Source organism: Strix aluco, chromosome 2, assembly GCF_031877795.1.
Source record: "Strix aluco isolate bStrAlu1 chromosome 2, bStrAlu1.hap1, whole genome shotgun sequence".
NCBI classification, from domain to species: domain Eukaryota; kingdom Metazoa; phylum Chordata; class Aves; order Strigiformes; family Strigidae; genus Strix; species Strix aluco.
The window spans coordinates 116,930,039-116,946,516 of NC_133932.1; the positions used below are offsets into that span (position 1 = coordinate 116,930,039).

General features: G+C 37.5%; 1 protein-coding gene across 4 annotated transcripts in view; it reads right to left on the reverse strand.

The window, feature by feature from the left end:
- The window catches only part of TNFRSF19 (TNF receptor superfamily member 19), a 66,750-nt gene that overhangs the window by 35,609 nt on the left and 14,663 nt on the right, over window positions 1–16,478 (reverse strand). For all 4 annotated transcript variants that reach the window (XM_074816003.1, XM_074816006.1, XM_074816004.1 and 1 more), the window contains 3 exons: window positions 13,444–13,554; window positions 4,352–4,530; window positions 939–1,024 (listed from right to left, as the gene is read on the reverse strand). In XM_074816003.1, coding sequence (XP_074672104.1) covers window positions 939–1,024; window positions 4,352–4,530; window positions 13,444–13,554 — 376 coding nt within the window. The remainder of the gene's footprint in view (window positions 1–938; window positions 1,025–4,351; window positions 4,531–13,443; window positions 13,555–16,478) is intronic.

Genomic DNA, 16,478 nt, shown 5'->3' on the forward strand with positions numbered 1-16,478 from the left:
CTTGGTTATATTTTAATTTAGCACAATTAAAAAAGAAAGGATGTTTATAAGAAACAGTGTGTCCTTATTAAAGTATCATGAGGCATTTCAGAAACTTGACAATTCCTTCTTTCTATAAACAATTGTTTCTGTTTGGAATAGGGGAAAAAAATCTCCCAAAACATAACTTCGCAGTTACAGAAACAAACAAATAAACCCAAGGTTTTCCACAAGATTACGTAGAATCAATTTTATTTTTCGTATTATAAAGTAGACAGCAATAAATGCAACAAGAATAATTCACTCCTTTTACTGAATTAAAAAATTAACAGGATGTAGACCATCAGTAGTCTTGGAAGAAGTAGTAAAAAGGCTTCTGTTGCAGAATAAAGAGGTTCTCTCCTTTTAAAGAGATTCTAATCCTCTCATTGGCCAAAAAGAAATAGAGAAACTGATTACTCATTTCCTTCCTAATGAACACAGTACTATAAAGATATTTATCTATATTGTTCTCTCTCACTGTAGCCTTAGTACAAAAGTTGTTTTTAAAGTTATCAACAAACTACCCCTTTTGAGTGTCAGAAAAGAATTCATACTCACTGAGGCCTACCTGATAGTAGGTAGAGGGTCTAGGAAGGCTGCCTTTCTTTTGGCATTAACACAAAAGAGAAATTAAAATTAATATGACAACATCAGAAGTGGACTCAAGACTCCCTAATCATGTGGTATGACAGGAATGTTTATCCTCAAGTGACTGGTCATAAGAGGGAACTTTGCAATGATAGTGCTGGACCTGCTGAAGTGTATTAACAAAATCATTTACTAACAAGAAAATGAGCCTTCAAAAGAAGTCTTCATAATTGTGACCGTCATTTTTTGCCAAGGTTTCAAGCTAAACCAGAAAACATTCGAAAGCAAAAAAGTTAATCCCACCCTAACAAGAGGAAAAGAGCACTTACAGTGAGGCTCATAGGGAGGAGGAGGATCCCCACAAGGAACACACTCCATGTCTTGAAAGCCTCCAAGCTTAGTCTTCCTATAAAATCTAGAAGATAAAGGAATGAAAAAACAGTTAATCAAAACCAGTTATTTGTCCTCACAAAATTAATCAGGTGTTTTAACGAAATTCCCTACAACTGCAAAATTTGTCAATCTGTCCCAATGCAAACTATCAGGAAATAGAAGAAAATAAAAGCAGACAAAAGTACATTAGATACTAATTAACAGTACAGCAGTAGATCTAAAGTAAATTGAAGAAAAATTCTAAATCTGTTAGCCCAAATGCATAGTCACTATAATCTTATATTCACATAAGAAATAAACAATTCTGGAGATTTCAGAGAGAAATCAGTATCCTGTCTTCCACACAGATCACAACATACAAGACAAGTATGATGACCTTGCATTATGCAAGCTTATTTACACATTTAAAAAATAAAAAGTGAACTGATTAATCTACAAAACTCTCCTAAAAGACACAAGATATTACAAGGTAATTATCACCACTAACAGTATATAATGGACCAGATGCCAATGGGTTCTAGTAAAAGTCCCTAAGATATCCTCTAACTCAGAGAAAGAAAAAAAAAATCACTCATAAGTTGGTTCATTTATGTACTTGTACAGAAGGGCATTCCCCCCCTCCCAAAGTTTTAACATGCTGTGTGACAAATCTTCAAAAAATAAGATTATTCTGATTGTTTTGTAGACCATCAAAACAGTAAACATGGCTTTTCAGAATTATATTTTAACAAACCAACAATGCCTCTCTGACTCTTCCTTCTCCTCCAGAAAGTTCTTCACTACCAACCAAAATCACAACATCCATGGACTGAGTGCAAATTTATGAAGTGACGACATGAGTCCCAATTACATTATCCAATTCTCTACTTTGCTTTCGTATTCTCACTTAAATGCATACTTTAAAAATTCTAGATAGCAAGCATTTCAAGGTATGAAAAAATGGATATTGCAAACAGAAGTATCAGTTAGATGGTTTAGATAACTAATAGCAATGGGAGGCCACAAGCAGTAGCAGGTGAACAATAAAATAAAACTTTAAAGCAAACTAACCAGCCAGTTACTCATTCCTAAAGAAATTAATGCAAAAACATTAAAAAAACAAGCTGTCATACCAAAGGAGACATTTTATTCTAAAGACACTTCAAGAACTCTACTATTGAATTTATGTTTGAAGAGCTTACTGACTACAGTGACAGGCAGAAGTCTACATTCCTAAACCAGGGAACAAGAATAATACTAAATGAAAAAGCAGAACTTTAGAGTGCTATATTTCAAATTTGTATGAGAGTATGACATCCTCTAAAGAACTTATCTACAACAGCTCCCTAATCAAGTAGGTCTATCTTTCAACCAGTCATTAGCACCAAGCTAGAATCAATAACTGTGGTCTGTTCAAGATGAGTACATGAATTAAGCATTTTCTGTAGTGGTAGTGGTACATTAAATAAAAAGTACTAAATCTACTGATGTTAAGTTACTAACACTGCAAATGCCATTAAAGTATGAAGACTGTATCAGCTAAAGCAAACAGCTTTCGAACTGCTCAAGAAACTCATGCTTTAACAATGCGAACAGAAACAGATTCATAGGCTGTAAGACTGAAGTGGCCACTGTGATCATTTACTCTGAATGAAATGTGTTAATATTTGTTTTTAGCTGACATGCTCACTGTAGTGTTTTGAAGCTGAACAACAGGGAATGGCATGTTGGAAACCTGTGCAAAACAGAAATAAATATGATCACTGAGAGGTAAAACATTAGCTAAACCATTTGGCTTGGCTAGTTATATCGTCTATTCGCTTAGGCAGCATCTAAACTGACAGACAGGTATGACTGGTGGCGTGTTCTAAAGTTCTGCTCTCCAAAATGTCCAGAGCAGATGATCTGTGACTTCCCTACCCATGACTCCCTCCCTCCTCACGTTTCCAACTTTGCTGCCAGTAAAAGCAGGTTGTGGCAATAGCCCTCATTTTAACACATACTCAACACAGGTATCTAGAATACATTCTAGTCCAGAATACTAAGAAGCATTCCCAGGTCTCTCAGTTTAGATTTACCCTTAATTCATGTTTTAAGCTGACTACTGTTTTGTTCCTTTCTCGTCTTCCAAAATTTAGCGTATATTGTTTACACCACAAGAAGAAAATTTTCTCCCTGCTGACAGCCAAATAAGCCCTGTAATATGTATATATTAATAAGTACTAAGAGCATAAATCAATCCACCATGTGGCTGCAGGTAGTATCAAGAGTGGTTGTGAGTAACATCTAATGCCTGGGGCTGCACCTTCTTATACCATGACTTATATAACATTAGTTACCAAAGCATTACTAAGTGTTTTTAAATGAAGAGACCTCACTTCTGGCTTGAAAGGAATAAGTGTAGGAGCTTCAACAGTGTTCAGATATTTGATAGTTGGTATTTAAAAAAAGTATATAAAAATAAATAAAATAAAATGGCTGAGAAATATATAGGAAACAAATGTATCAACTTTTAAGCATCTCTGAAATATATACCCTGAAAATACAAAGGCTGTTACAAGTGCAGATTGGTTCTCATAACCTACTCCTATCAATTAAACTACCAATCCATAAATCAAAAAAGCATCAGAAATGCCTTTTAACAAATTCATGGCATGCATTTATAATAGCAGACCTTGGCCATAACGTAAAGAATAGCCTTTTGGAGATCTTAACAATACTACAAACAGAGAAGATTAGCAACAGATCTGGGATGACTGGACAACAAACTAAGCACAGGTCCTGATTTCTAACAGCAGTTTCAGTGAGTCTCTACACTGTTATAATTTGTTCCACAACAATTCTTTCCAATCCATTTATGATTCTCAGCCAGGATCATGCTCTATGACTTTACCAACATGACCAAGGAAATTCAGGAGCATAAGTCACAGCCACTATTTTTGACCTAAAAATATACGTGTACGAGAATTTTTAGGCATTGACCTAAGGAGGGGAAAAAAAGTAAGCAGATAATGTGATCAGTCTTCAAGAAGGTAACTGTGTATGTTTCCAAATGTTTAATTTTTTATAACAATGAAGTAAGTCACCAGTAACAATATATTGAAGTATTTTGCTCAGGCACTGCATAGACAATACTCTCAAAGATCAGGTAGGTAATATCAAACCATTTTTATAGATGAGATAATTAAGACTGCAGTTCTGAAATTATGTGCTCAGATCATACAGTAAATTATTGGCAAGGCCAAGATTAGAAACTAGGACCTTCATACTTACATGAAGGATACAAACTTTTATCTGGAAGACATGAACAAGCAAATGTTAACACAAATTAGTTTTGAATTTCAAGTCTCATCTTCAGAAATGGACTTACCCTGGTAAACAGTCTCCACATAGTGCATTGCTGGTGGCAGAACAGTTGGCCTTCTGAAACCGGTTAACTAATGCACAATCCAGACAAGGCTTGCACTTCTGAAAGCCCCAGTCTTCCTTGAATCTGTTTGGCCTGCATGTCATGCACTGTGCATCCTCCCCATATCCAAAGCCGCATTCCTGTAGGGATTAACAAGCAATAGCAAGCTATTCAGTGAAAGCGTGAACAAGAAGAGAATGCTGGGATAAAATGAAGACCTAGTGTAATTATTACCAAGAGTAGGTCTTTCTAGAGACAAAAGCCATCCTTTTAGCAAGTTCAAATGTGTCTTCCACTGCTAATAATCTCCCTTACTTCTATAAGTAATACTTAGTCATCCACTTTATTCATGAAACCACTGTGTATTTGAATGATAAAGGGCTTCAAGGACTCCCACAGTTTCATTATTACTAGCTTATGGTAGAATTATTGAGCTGTCTGTTTTTTAATTAGGTCAGTCATGTGAAAGTGCAGAAACTGGGACAAGTGAAGTATAAAGGCACTTACTCAGTTACAAAAACAGCAAAGAAGCACTTTGATATTAAGGTTCATAGCTAAGGTGAACAAAGTTAATTGCCAAAGAGAGTGCACTGATCTTCAAAGGCTTAGAATTTTTGTTACCAAATAAACCAGAGCTGGTTAATGACCATCAGCTAGTCATGAAACGTTGCTTAGCCACTAAGAAATCAGAAACTCAATATGCTCCAGTTCTAACAGTTCTTAAACTGTTGGAGAAGTTTAATAGCTCTGCAGATCACAGAGAGGAACAATATTTTACTATACAAAGAATATTGTTAAGGTTGGTTATGTATCCCAAATATAGCTGTTTAAAGAAATTATTTCCATTCATTTGCAAAAGGACACCTAACACAACTGACAGGCTGCGAAGAGAAACACTTCACCCAACAACATGTAATAGTTTGGGGACTGAATTCTCTGAACTGATTATCAAGAACTATCAATCTATTTCATTTTTATGTCACTATTTCTTAGAGTTATCAAGTTACCGAGAGTTGCTACTCCCTTTTCTCATCTCAATATCCTATTAATTTTTTGCAGTACTTTGGAGCTAGATTCAATGCATTAGTGACACACTGCAAAATGGCAAGAGGGATACAACAAATTGCTGCAAAGGACTTATTGGGAAGGGAGTAGGTGGGAAAGGCACGATGTGGGGACATCCTGCTCCACTATGTGGTCTCAGTGGAAGAATAGGGCATCTTCCCAGTGGGAAAACTGCAAGAAATCTTCAACAGGGGCAACTTAAGAGGAGGTTTCCACCAGTTTCCAACAGACAGACAAATCATTGCAGTTAGTAACAAAAAAAGGCATACTACAGTTTCATACACTGTACAGCACAGTCCTCCTGTGAAAATACTGGCCCTAATAAAGCTGGTAGGCAAAAGGAGATAAAAATATTTCTCTTTTTTTTTTTTTTTTTTTTAAATTTACTGCAGCCATAGAACATTTTCTACCATTTTATTTCAAACCTACCAGTTTCTACTAGGAATCAACGCCAAAACAATGGAGGCTCTAGCAGTTCTATTTTATATCATCTAAAAATATCTTATTGTGTTCAGTTTTACACTCAATTTCATTTATGCAATTACAAAGCTACATTTTTACCACCAAGGACTGGAACCAGACTAACTACTGTTAGGAGATTTTGCTCTTCCTAAGTCTAAACAAACTTCTTCATTGAATCTCATTATTCCTTAACACATTCTTTCTAAATACCTACTCTTTATTCTTTCTATTTAGATCATCCAAATAGTAGTGTTATAGGGTATATTATATAGCTCATCAAACCGTGTATATTCGGATCTTTTGATAAATCACTTGGAATCAGTCCCTCCCAAGTCCTAGTAAACTTTCAAATATAAGGCTTAAATTAACTTAATTATAAGTTTTCCTTTCCAGACTACCTTTGAAGTTTCTGATCAAAACCAAGCGAACACCAGGAAATAAAGTCAGAATTAAATGCCTTCATCTCATTGGCCCAAACTACCAAAGCTTGACTAAGTTGTTTCTAGCTCTCTCAGATCTGCTTTGCTATAGTTGGATGTATGGACACATCTTAGTGGTCCTTTAACCTGGAATGGTTTACTTTAAAGCTATAAAAATGGTGGATGCAATATAAAGTAATCTTCTGCCCAAGGAATTTACAGTCTCCAGTCTTTTCAAAGATGGCTTCTAAGTCCTTGCCAGGAATTCTGCAGATATAATTCGTAACAACTACAACTTTATATACATGGTTTTTATGTTCACATAATATTTGAGGTAGTTAACTGCCTGGCAGGTGCAAATAAATATTTAAGCTTGTAAATCAGGCAGAACTTCAAACAGATCTGTACTCATAATTAACCACATTCCCAAAACTGAAGGATACGATTTAGATGATGGATTCAAACCCTTTGTAATCTTGGACTTTATAATTTAGCAGTCCAGCAAAGATACAAACAATTGACTGTTCATCTTTTATCAGTACATGTGCAAAACTGATGTGCACCAGTTTTCCTAGTGCACTATTTACGAAGCTGTCAAGTTATATGGCTGATGAGATTTGAATAGTTTCCAACTTCCCTCATCCCTTCTATCCTCCCACTCATATTTTCAAAAGAGGGCTCATCACCTGTGGCAGTTCACCTCAGGACTGCAGAAAAGAGAAATGAAAGTTGTAACCTCAATTAGCTAGATTTCAAAAAAACCCACTTTTTTATTTTTGTGCCAGAAAAGAAAGCACAAAAAAAAATTTACAGCAGGTAAATATATGCTATATTTATTTCTCCTATTGTGAAGTGTACTGTGAAGAACACTTAGCCCACTCTTCCCTTTCCACTTCTCCTTTTCAACACTACCATCAATGGTACAAGGTAACATTAATGAAAAATTTCTCTCTCAAATGATACACAGTACAAGCCATGAAAACCCAAACACTAATTTAGAAAATGGCATTAAAATTAATTTTAAAAAAATCCTAAAAATTCAAATGCACTTCTATTTTCTGGATTTTTATACAGCTTTCACTATCACAGTATTGTAACATCTTGTTACCTATCCCCAGAGCAACTTTGTTCAGAATTGGGTTTCACTAAGGATATCAAGTGAGATGACTGGTCAAGGCCACCTAGGAATCTGTAGCAAACTAGTTAACTAAACTCATAACTTAGTTTCAAGCTAGAAATATTAGAAGTATACAATAATACACACACCCCTCAAAGTACGACTTTGGCAGTGTAAACATTTTTTTTCAGTGTACACTACCTAAACACTGATTCAGACAGAACAACCAAAAGTACAGCAGACTATAAAGAGTAATGGAGTTAAGTGGTATGGTTTTTCCCTAAAAGTTGAATGCAATGCAGAAAGTAAATTAACAGTAAATTAGATTTTAAACATTCTTTCAATTAAAATAACCTCAAATTTCATTTAAAAAAATGCTTTCAGGCATCAAGATCATAATCCGCAAGTACATTTTAGAATTTGTTTCTACTTCCACTGATTAGCCACAACCTATGTAAGTCCCTAGACAGTACAGCACACAGAAGTTTCACTTAAGCCACGATGATTACAAGACTACTTGGGTATTCTCAAGAAAAAGCCTTCCAGTCATTAAGACACCTTTTTTCCTTTTCAGAGCCAAGATGCAGGTATCTTTTTCCTTGCAAGGAAGCAACCTATGAAATGTAGCCCTGCCTTAGCAACCATCAAGCTGCCTCTGTTTCACAGGCTCTCTGTACAGCTGCAGTCTCTTGGTGACAGTATTTATCATCACGTATTTGATGGCAATGCTGGCTTAAGGCACTCTCTCCTTTTCATCTCTGCTTTTTCTTCCTTGTCATACATTGTCCTCAGCTCTATCGATACAACTGACTATGAGGCTGAGCTGTAAGTCTGACCATGGGACTGATCCAGGTTAAAAGTGATCAGTTCAGTGATCTGTTCCATAGTGCACCCTAAAAATCTACTCTGTCAGCATCACTGCACTGTGGAAAGAACTTGCTATTGCCAAAACTGTCATTTCAGTGTTTCTGAACTATGACCTCAAATGTGATCTGTTGACAAAACAATCTAGAATTGCGGTTAAAGTTCTGAGTTGCAATATAAGTTTGATGAGGCTGAGATAGGGACTGCTTTTCCTATATAAATAAAGAAAAATACATGGAAGCTATAGAGAGTTACAGAATTTTTTATTTTTTATTTTTTTAAAAAGACAAAACATGGTGAAAGGACCAGAAGGACTCATTTCTGTACTGGAACATTTTCAGGAAAAGGCTGAAACCCAGACTATCCCAGGTTTTTTTTTTTTCATTAATTGTGATTTATATAAATTTGAATCACATATAAGGTTTGATTTATACAGAAACACATTATTGGTAAGACAGGACAAAAAAGGCTCTTACAAATCAAGCCACAGCAATGACTACTCAGGCACTGGCAACTTTAAGCCACTTAAGGAATGAAAGATACTAAACCACTTAAACTTAACTACATTATGCTTTGTTTCCTACTAAATGAATCAGAAATGAAATAATCCTGAGCCACATGAAGCAAACAGTTCCTTCTGAATCAGTACAATCATTTTAGTCTCCCACCCCAGAAGAAAGCATTGCTTAAAAAAACCCCAAACCAAAACAAAAAACAAAACAGACAAAAAACAACCCCCAACAAAAACCCCACACACTCAAAAGCAAGCTGCTTCAGTGGTTCAAAGACTTCAGAAACATTACTAAGGACACATGTTTATGAGAAGAAAAGGCTATATAGTTTTGGGTTTTTTTAAAAAATAAACAAATAGAAGCAAACAAACAGGAGAAGCAGCTTTCACTCCCTTCCCCATCAATGCTAAATTGTTCATACAATAACAAAGCTGTCTTTCTTATAATGGCAATATGTTAAAAGTACTTTATAAAAAACACAATTAACATAAGTGATCAATGGATTTTACTTCTAAGTTAATGCAACATCTGCAGCACTGCTGCTAGAACAGTTGATAGGGAATCACAAAGGAAAAGTGGAGGGTGTACTATTTTTTCTTATTTTAAGGAAGAAAGAATTACTTTAAAAACATTCTTGAAAAATAGAGTCCCACTAAACTGTGACAACAATACCCAAAAAGAATAGTCTAGATTCAGAACTAGTTACATGAAATAAGGCTGGGGTTTTTTACTGGTTAGTTTGTTTGTTTGATGCTATAAAGGGTATCTGAAATTGCTTATCTATGCAGACAGGAAGGTCAATCCAATAGATTGCGCACTAGTTTGTAACTAAAATTAAACACTCATCACAGAATCCTAGAACAGCCCGGGTTGGAAGGAACCTTGAAAGAACATCTGGTCCAACCTTTCATGGGACGGGGAGTAGAGATGAGATGATCTAGCACCCTGTCCAATTGTATCCTAAAAACCTCCAGTGATGGGGACTCTGCCATGTTCCTGGGGAGGTTGTTCCAGTGCATGGATGTTCTCACTGTAAAAAATGTCTTTCTTACATAGGGATAAAACCTCTCTCCTGGTACAACTTGTACCCGTTGCCCCTTGTCTTGTCCATGTGGCACTTTGTGAAGAGGGAGCCTCTATCCTCTTGTTCCACGCTGTGGCCTCCGTCTACTCTGTTCCACCAAAGCTTCCTGCATTACCACGGGCAAGTTGATTTCTGTGCTAGTGTCTCATGTATAAATTAAGGAAAGGCAACAGCATTTCCCTAACTTAGAAAGGTATTACGAACTATTCACATAGTATAGCAACAAAGGTCATATAAATAAATCAAGTTAACAGTTGTAAAAATAAGTATGTGTAAAACACACTCTGTACAGGTGGTATTCTGCCTTGCACATTTATCCATATTGATGCAAGTCTGTGGTGATGGGAACAGACTGGACTGTCAGACAGGACCTGATCTGATTAAGCTTTAACCACACCTTAAGTCACCTGTGCAGCCTGTGTTAAGATTCTTAAGTCTGATATTCAGGTGTCACTGTGTCTTCCCTTAAGTGCAGGGACAACTAATGACTGTTGACTTAACGGGGTTTTATAACTCCACAATAAAAATCCCAATGAAGTTTAAGAAAAACAGGTATCACAATTAGGTAACAACATACTAGTTTTGATTTCTATAACACTGTTTACTCAGTTTAACAAAGGCAAAAGGAAGAAAGTACATGCACAGGTGTACTTATGCTCTAAACTGGTTGCTGACCAATTCAGTGGCAATGTGTTTAAGTCATAGTGCACATCTGTACCAGGGTATTTATTTTAATTTTTATCTTGAGAACTCCAGTTTTCCTTTCATAGTGTTTAGCCTACTACCTCTACTTGGCTTTTGAAAGGAACATAGTTCCTACTTTTGTACAGTCAGTAATAACAAGAAAAATCTACAGATTTATATTGTAACTAAGATGAAGTAGTTTCTCATAAATAAGAGTGAAGTGAGGGCTCTACAGTCCTTGACATTAGACCTGTCTGCTTCAGCTTACTCAGCAGCAGAAGTTCTACCTGATCCAAGTTTCAAGGGAAGGAAACAGGGACACATGTTTTATATCAACCATTCACATGGTCCACTGCTGCGTGACTCAATAGCTGGCCTTTTGTATTCAACAACATAGGCTGAGGTTTTTTGTAACCAACATAAAAAAGAAACCTGTCAGTCAATTGCTTAAAACACATTGGGGGGGGAACTAAACCAAAAACCCCACTGGTAGCATTGTATTTTACTATATACTTAGATATACAGTCATGCTCACACATCCAGCAGTATATCTAGTTTTATCCATGAGCACTAAATATTTGATAGAAAACAGACACATTATTTGTTATTAAGAAACTGTTATTAAACTACAGCATAATTACATCATTGTTTCTCACATGTAAAAAAAAAAAAAAAAAATCAAACAAAACTCCCCCTGTGCTGCAAATTACTTCAAATATATCATTAAATCCCCTCTCCCTTTGCATTCTGACCTTTGACTTAACATACTTTGTTGCTTCAAGCTGTCGTTCAGCAAGACTACTTTCAACTGCATTTCAGTTACAGTCACAGCATCACATCCTTCACTACACTTCAACATCATTGTTTGTATGACTAAATGTTAACTAGTACGGCCTTACACAGAAAGCAATCCGCACTAAAAGTGTGAAATTAAATATATCTGTTAACACACTGAACACTAGCTACAGGGGGTGGAGAGACAGGGAAAATGTGCCACTCAATTTCAGTAAATCTCTTCAAACCACCCACAAACCACAATACTTAACTTGTGCCTTTTTTCAGAGCTGAATATAGTAAGAAATACAAAGCCACAAACTGAAAGCTTCTTTTTCCCTGTTGCTTAAACATACATACACACCAGACCTAGTAATGTTTCATGTTAAAAAATTTTCAAAAATAACATTTCAAATTCCCCCTTGGATCTACATAACACATTTGCCTACAGAAGCAATGCTGAAAATTAAATTTCACTCCTAAATAACACCCTAAATTCTACCTTTATCATCCTTTTTACACTATCAGTAAGAGTACAAAACAGAGTTTGCCCTTCTGTATGCAAAGGCATTGGGCAGGGCAGCTACCTTCCTCTTGCTTTATGGCCCCACCTATCAGGTATCGATTAGACTGTACAGTTACAACAGGCAAGATGTAGGTATAGTAGCTGGCCACTGAAGAAAAAGTCTTATGTTTATGCATGAGACTTGACAAGTCTGCTCACCCTTCATAACACCAGCTTGCATTCTTTATTTTGCCTGACCATCTTCACACCTCTAGCATGACACACCTGCTCCCCCAAAACATCCAGCCTCCCCATGATGCATAACTCATTCTGTTACCTCTCACACCTCCAGTGATCGAGTTGGTGAATCTCACCATATCCTTCCCTCCTCCTCTCCCTCCCTCCCTCCTGTTTCAGCTATATGTTCCTTCATTGTTCTCTATCCTTGCTCATATACCTTTCTCTGCACCTACTTTCTGTGTACTGAAAGCAACTAAAATCCCCCTCAAGACTTGCATCCAGACTTAGAATTTTGCTGGAAATTTTGTCAAGTTAACTTTCGAGTTCTATTGAATCCCAGTCCATAAGCTCAGTCACCATTCATCTCTGTTGATTCATTTCTGCACTCCTAAAAAACCTGCTATTTCTAAAACGTTAATAGGGATTTTCTTTTGGAAGAGATGTGGTTGTTCTAAAAGAAAAAACATTTACATAAGACTCATCTTACCTTCTCCTTGATACTAACAAGAACTTCTTACGTTCTTTCTACATATTGCCATGTATTTTTCTGGCCTCGGCCTTCTCAACTACTTTACAGGGCATAAAGATATGATTAGGTTTATAGCATTTTTAGTAAGTTGTAAAACAAAGAAATTGAGCCTCACTTGAATCTAGCTTCCCAACACGAAGTGCTCCAACCACTGACCTAGTGAAAACAGAACAATCGCCCATTTCCTAGCTGCTCTAAGGAAGTATCTCAGTTGTCACTTGAATCCTATTCTGTATTCATGTGCTTAAGCCGTTACTTTTATTATAAACCATTCTGTTAAAACAAGCTGTTGTACAGAAAACATTTAAACATTGTTTATAGTGGCAATTTCACCTAAAATCCAGAACTGATTCTGAAAATTGGCATGGTAAAATTCAAGCCCCGCCCCCATTTCAGTGTTCTGTACCAATCAGTAGTTTGAAATTCATTTTTCGTTCTCTGGTCTACACAGGATGGTTATTCTGTCTTAATTCCCTGTAGGTTTTTCCCCCCTTTGTGGCACTAACATTTTTAAATAAAAAAATATTATGAAAAAAAAGAAAATTTTAAGTTGAGAGCCCATACTCAGATCCTTTAATGGTACTGCCTACTTTATTAATAGCATCATCATTTTCTGAATTGAGCATTTTATATAAAAGAGAACCAGAAAACATGGTACTTGAAAAACTGTAAAAGGTTCAAACGCCAAAATAATTAAAAAAATATTCCTACATAAGTACAGATATTTATTATTTTAACCACATACGTAAATGCATTTACTGGAAACAAAGTATATTCAAGAAAGCATGATTTTCTTACCTTTGAGAGTTCCATTCCAGGTCCACACTGTTTGCAGAGGATACAGTTTCCAGTATAGTCCCTAAATTCTTGCTCTCTGCAATCTCCGGTCTCACAAATTACCCTACTTAGCTTTAAAAAAAAAAAAAGTACACTCACCAAAATATAATTAATCTGTGATTAACATGTAATTTATATAAACTCTAAATCTGAGAAATAAATTAATGGTTTTATCTTAAAAATAACATTCTGCATTGTCAAAAACTTTAAATATGGCAATGAAAATTAATCATCTAACTCCAAACATGGGTAGGTGGCCTGAAGTTTAAAGGTTCTCAGTACTCCATGATTCCAATATTTTTACAATTTTTAGAAGACCTGCTTGATATTTGGCACCTGTGGAATGTTAAAATAATTGTTTGAGCATGAGTTTAAGTTCCTCATCTTAATCAACATTGCAAAAAATGCACATGACCATTTACTAAAGCTACAATTTTCATGACAGTAAGCTACATCACATGACATTATATTGCCATGTTTCATTATTTTGTGGTTTTAAATTTTTCTAATGATGCTATTACAATTGAATAAATAAGCTAAAATCTATTCCTTTAAACATAAATATTTAGAGATTTTAAAAGGTCACTTAAATAATTTGGAAACTTAAAAAAACCCCAAACCTGTATGAATACTATTTATCTAAATTTCACTATCACTTTATATGTAATGGGCCAAATCAGAGAGAGAGTCCAATTTCTGCCTTCAGAGACATTTATCTGACCAAACCGGAAACTAAGGTTATGAGAAATACCATAAGCAGTAATATCAGCCATGCAAAGTCTCAGTATAATCACTGGAATCCTACCCAGTCACATTAGCAAACCCTGTGAGCTCCCTTAATAGAATTTTAAATTAAATGTGTACAATTGCTACTAAATTCTTACTTTGTGTATTAAGCCTTTTCAGAAAGACCAAAGCCTTTCTGATAGCTACGAAGCGTTCATTACCCTTAGTTCTAGAGAGCTTGTCTCTGCAAGACAGAGTTGAATACGCTGAGTAGGCAATGTAATTGTGTGCTACGCTATGTTCTGTCGATAACTGAATACTCCAAACTCCTAAACTATGTATATAGCATTCTGTACTAAGAGATGGTCACTGCAAATTGCCTAGAATTCCTGCCATCTCTCTGAAGTGAGGCAGTATCATAGAACGGTTTGGGTTGGAAGGGACCTTAAATATCATCTAGTTCCAAGCCCCCTGCCATGGGCAGGGACACCTTCCACTACACCAGGTTGCTCAAAGCCCCGTCCAACCTGGCCTTGAACACTTCCAGGGAGGGGGCAGCCACAGCTTCTCTGGGCAACCTGTTCCCATGTCTCCCCACTCTCACAGTGAAGAATGTCTTCCTTACATCTAATCTAAATCTACCATCTCTCACTCTAAAGCCATTACCCCTTCTCCTATCCCTACACTCCCTGATAAAAGAGTCCCTTCCATCTTCCCTGTAGGCCCCCTTTAGGTACTGGAAGGCCGCTATAAGGTCTCTCCGGAGCCTTCTCTTCTCCACACGAACAACCCCAACTCTCTCAGCCTGTCCTCATAGGGGAGGTGCTCCAGCCCTCCGACCATCTTCATGGCCCTCCTCTGAACTCGCTCCAACAGGTCCATGTCCCTCTTACGTTGGGGGCCCCAGAGCTGGACACAGTACTGCAGGTGGGGTCTCATGAGAGCAGAGTAGAGGGGGAGAATCACCTCTCTTGACCTGCTGGTCACACTTCTTTTGATGTAGCCCAGGATATGGTTGGCTTTCTGGGCTGCAAACACACATTGCCAGGTCATGTTGAGCTTCTTGCCAACCAACACCCCCAAGTCCTTCTCCGCAGGGTTGCTCTCAATCCACACATTGCCCAGCCTGTATTTGTGCTTGGGATTGCCCCGACCCATGTGCAGGACCTTGCACTTGGCCTTGTTGAGGTTTGCATGGGCCCACCTCTCAAGCCTGTCCAGGTCCCTCCTGGATGGCACATCCCTTCCCTCCAGCGTGTCAACCACACCACACAGCTTGGTGTCATCGGCAAATTTGCTGAGGGTGCACTCAATCCTACTGTCCATGTCTCCAACAAAGAGGTGACCCCTGAGAAATGCCACTCATCACTACTCTCCACTTGGACATCAAGCCATTGACCACAATTCTTAGAATGCAACCATCCAGCCAATTCCTTATTCAACAAGTGGTCTGTCCATCAAACCCATGTCACTCCAATTTAGAGATAAGGACATCAGGCAGGACAGCATCAAATGCTTTGCACAGGTCCGTGTAGATGACATCAGTTGCTCTTCCCTTATCAACCAACACCCTAACCCTGTTGTAGAAGGCCACCAAATTTGCCAGGCACAATTTGCCCTTAGTGAAGCCGTGTTGGCTGTCACCAATCACCTCACTATTTTCCATGTGCCTTAGCATAGTTTCCACGAGGAATTCCAGGAGGAATCCTTGATCTTGATGGGCACAGAGGTGAGACTGACTGGCCTGTAGTTCCTCATGTCTTCCTTTTTTCCCTTTTTAAAAGTGGAGGTTATGTTTCCCCTTTTCCAGTCTGTGGGAAATTCAACAGACTGCCGCTTCTCAAATATGATGGATAGTGGCTTAGTGACTTCATCCGCCAGTTCCCTCAGGATCCATGGATGCATCTCATCAGGTCCCATGGACTTGTGCACCTTCAGGTTCCTTAGATGGTCTCAAACCTGATTTCCTACAGTGGGCAGTTCTTCATTCTCCCAGTCCCTGCCTTTGCCTTCTGCAACTTGGACGGTGTGGCTGGAGCATTTGCCACTGAAGACTGGAGGCAAAAAAGTCATTGAGTACCTCAGCCTTCTCCATGTCCCAGATAATCAGGTCTCCCATTTCCTTCTGGAGAGGGCCCACATTTTCCCTAGTCTTCCTTTTATCACCAATGTACCTATAGAAGCTTTTCTTGTTGCTCTTGACATCCCTGCCAGATTTAATTTTATCGGGGCTTTGGCTTTTCTAACCTGATCCCCGGCTGCTCAGACAG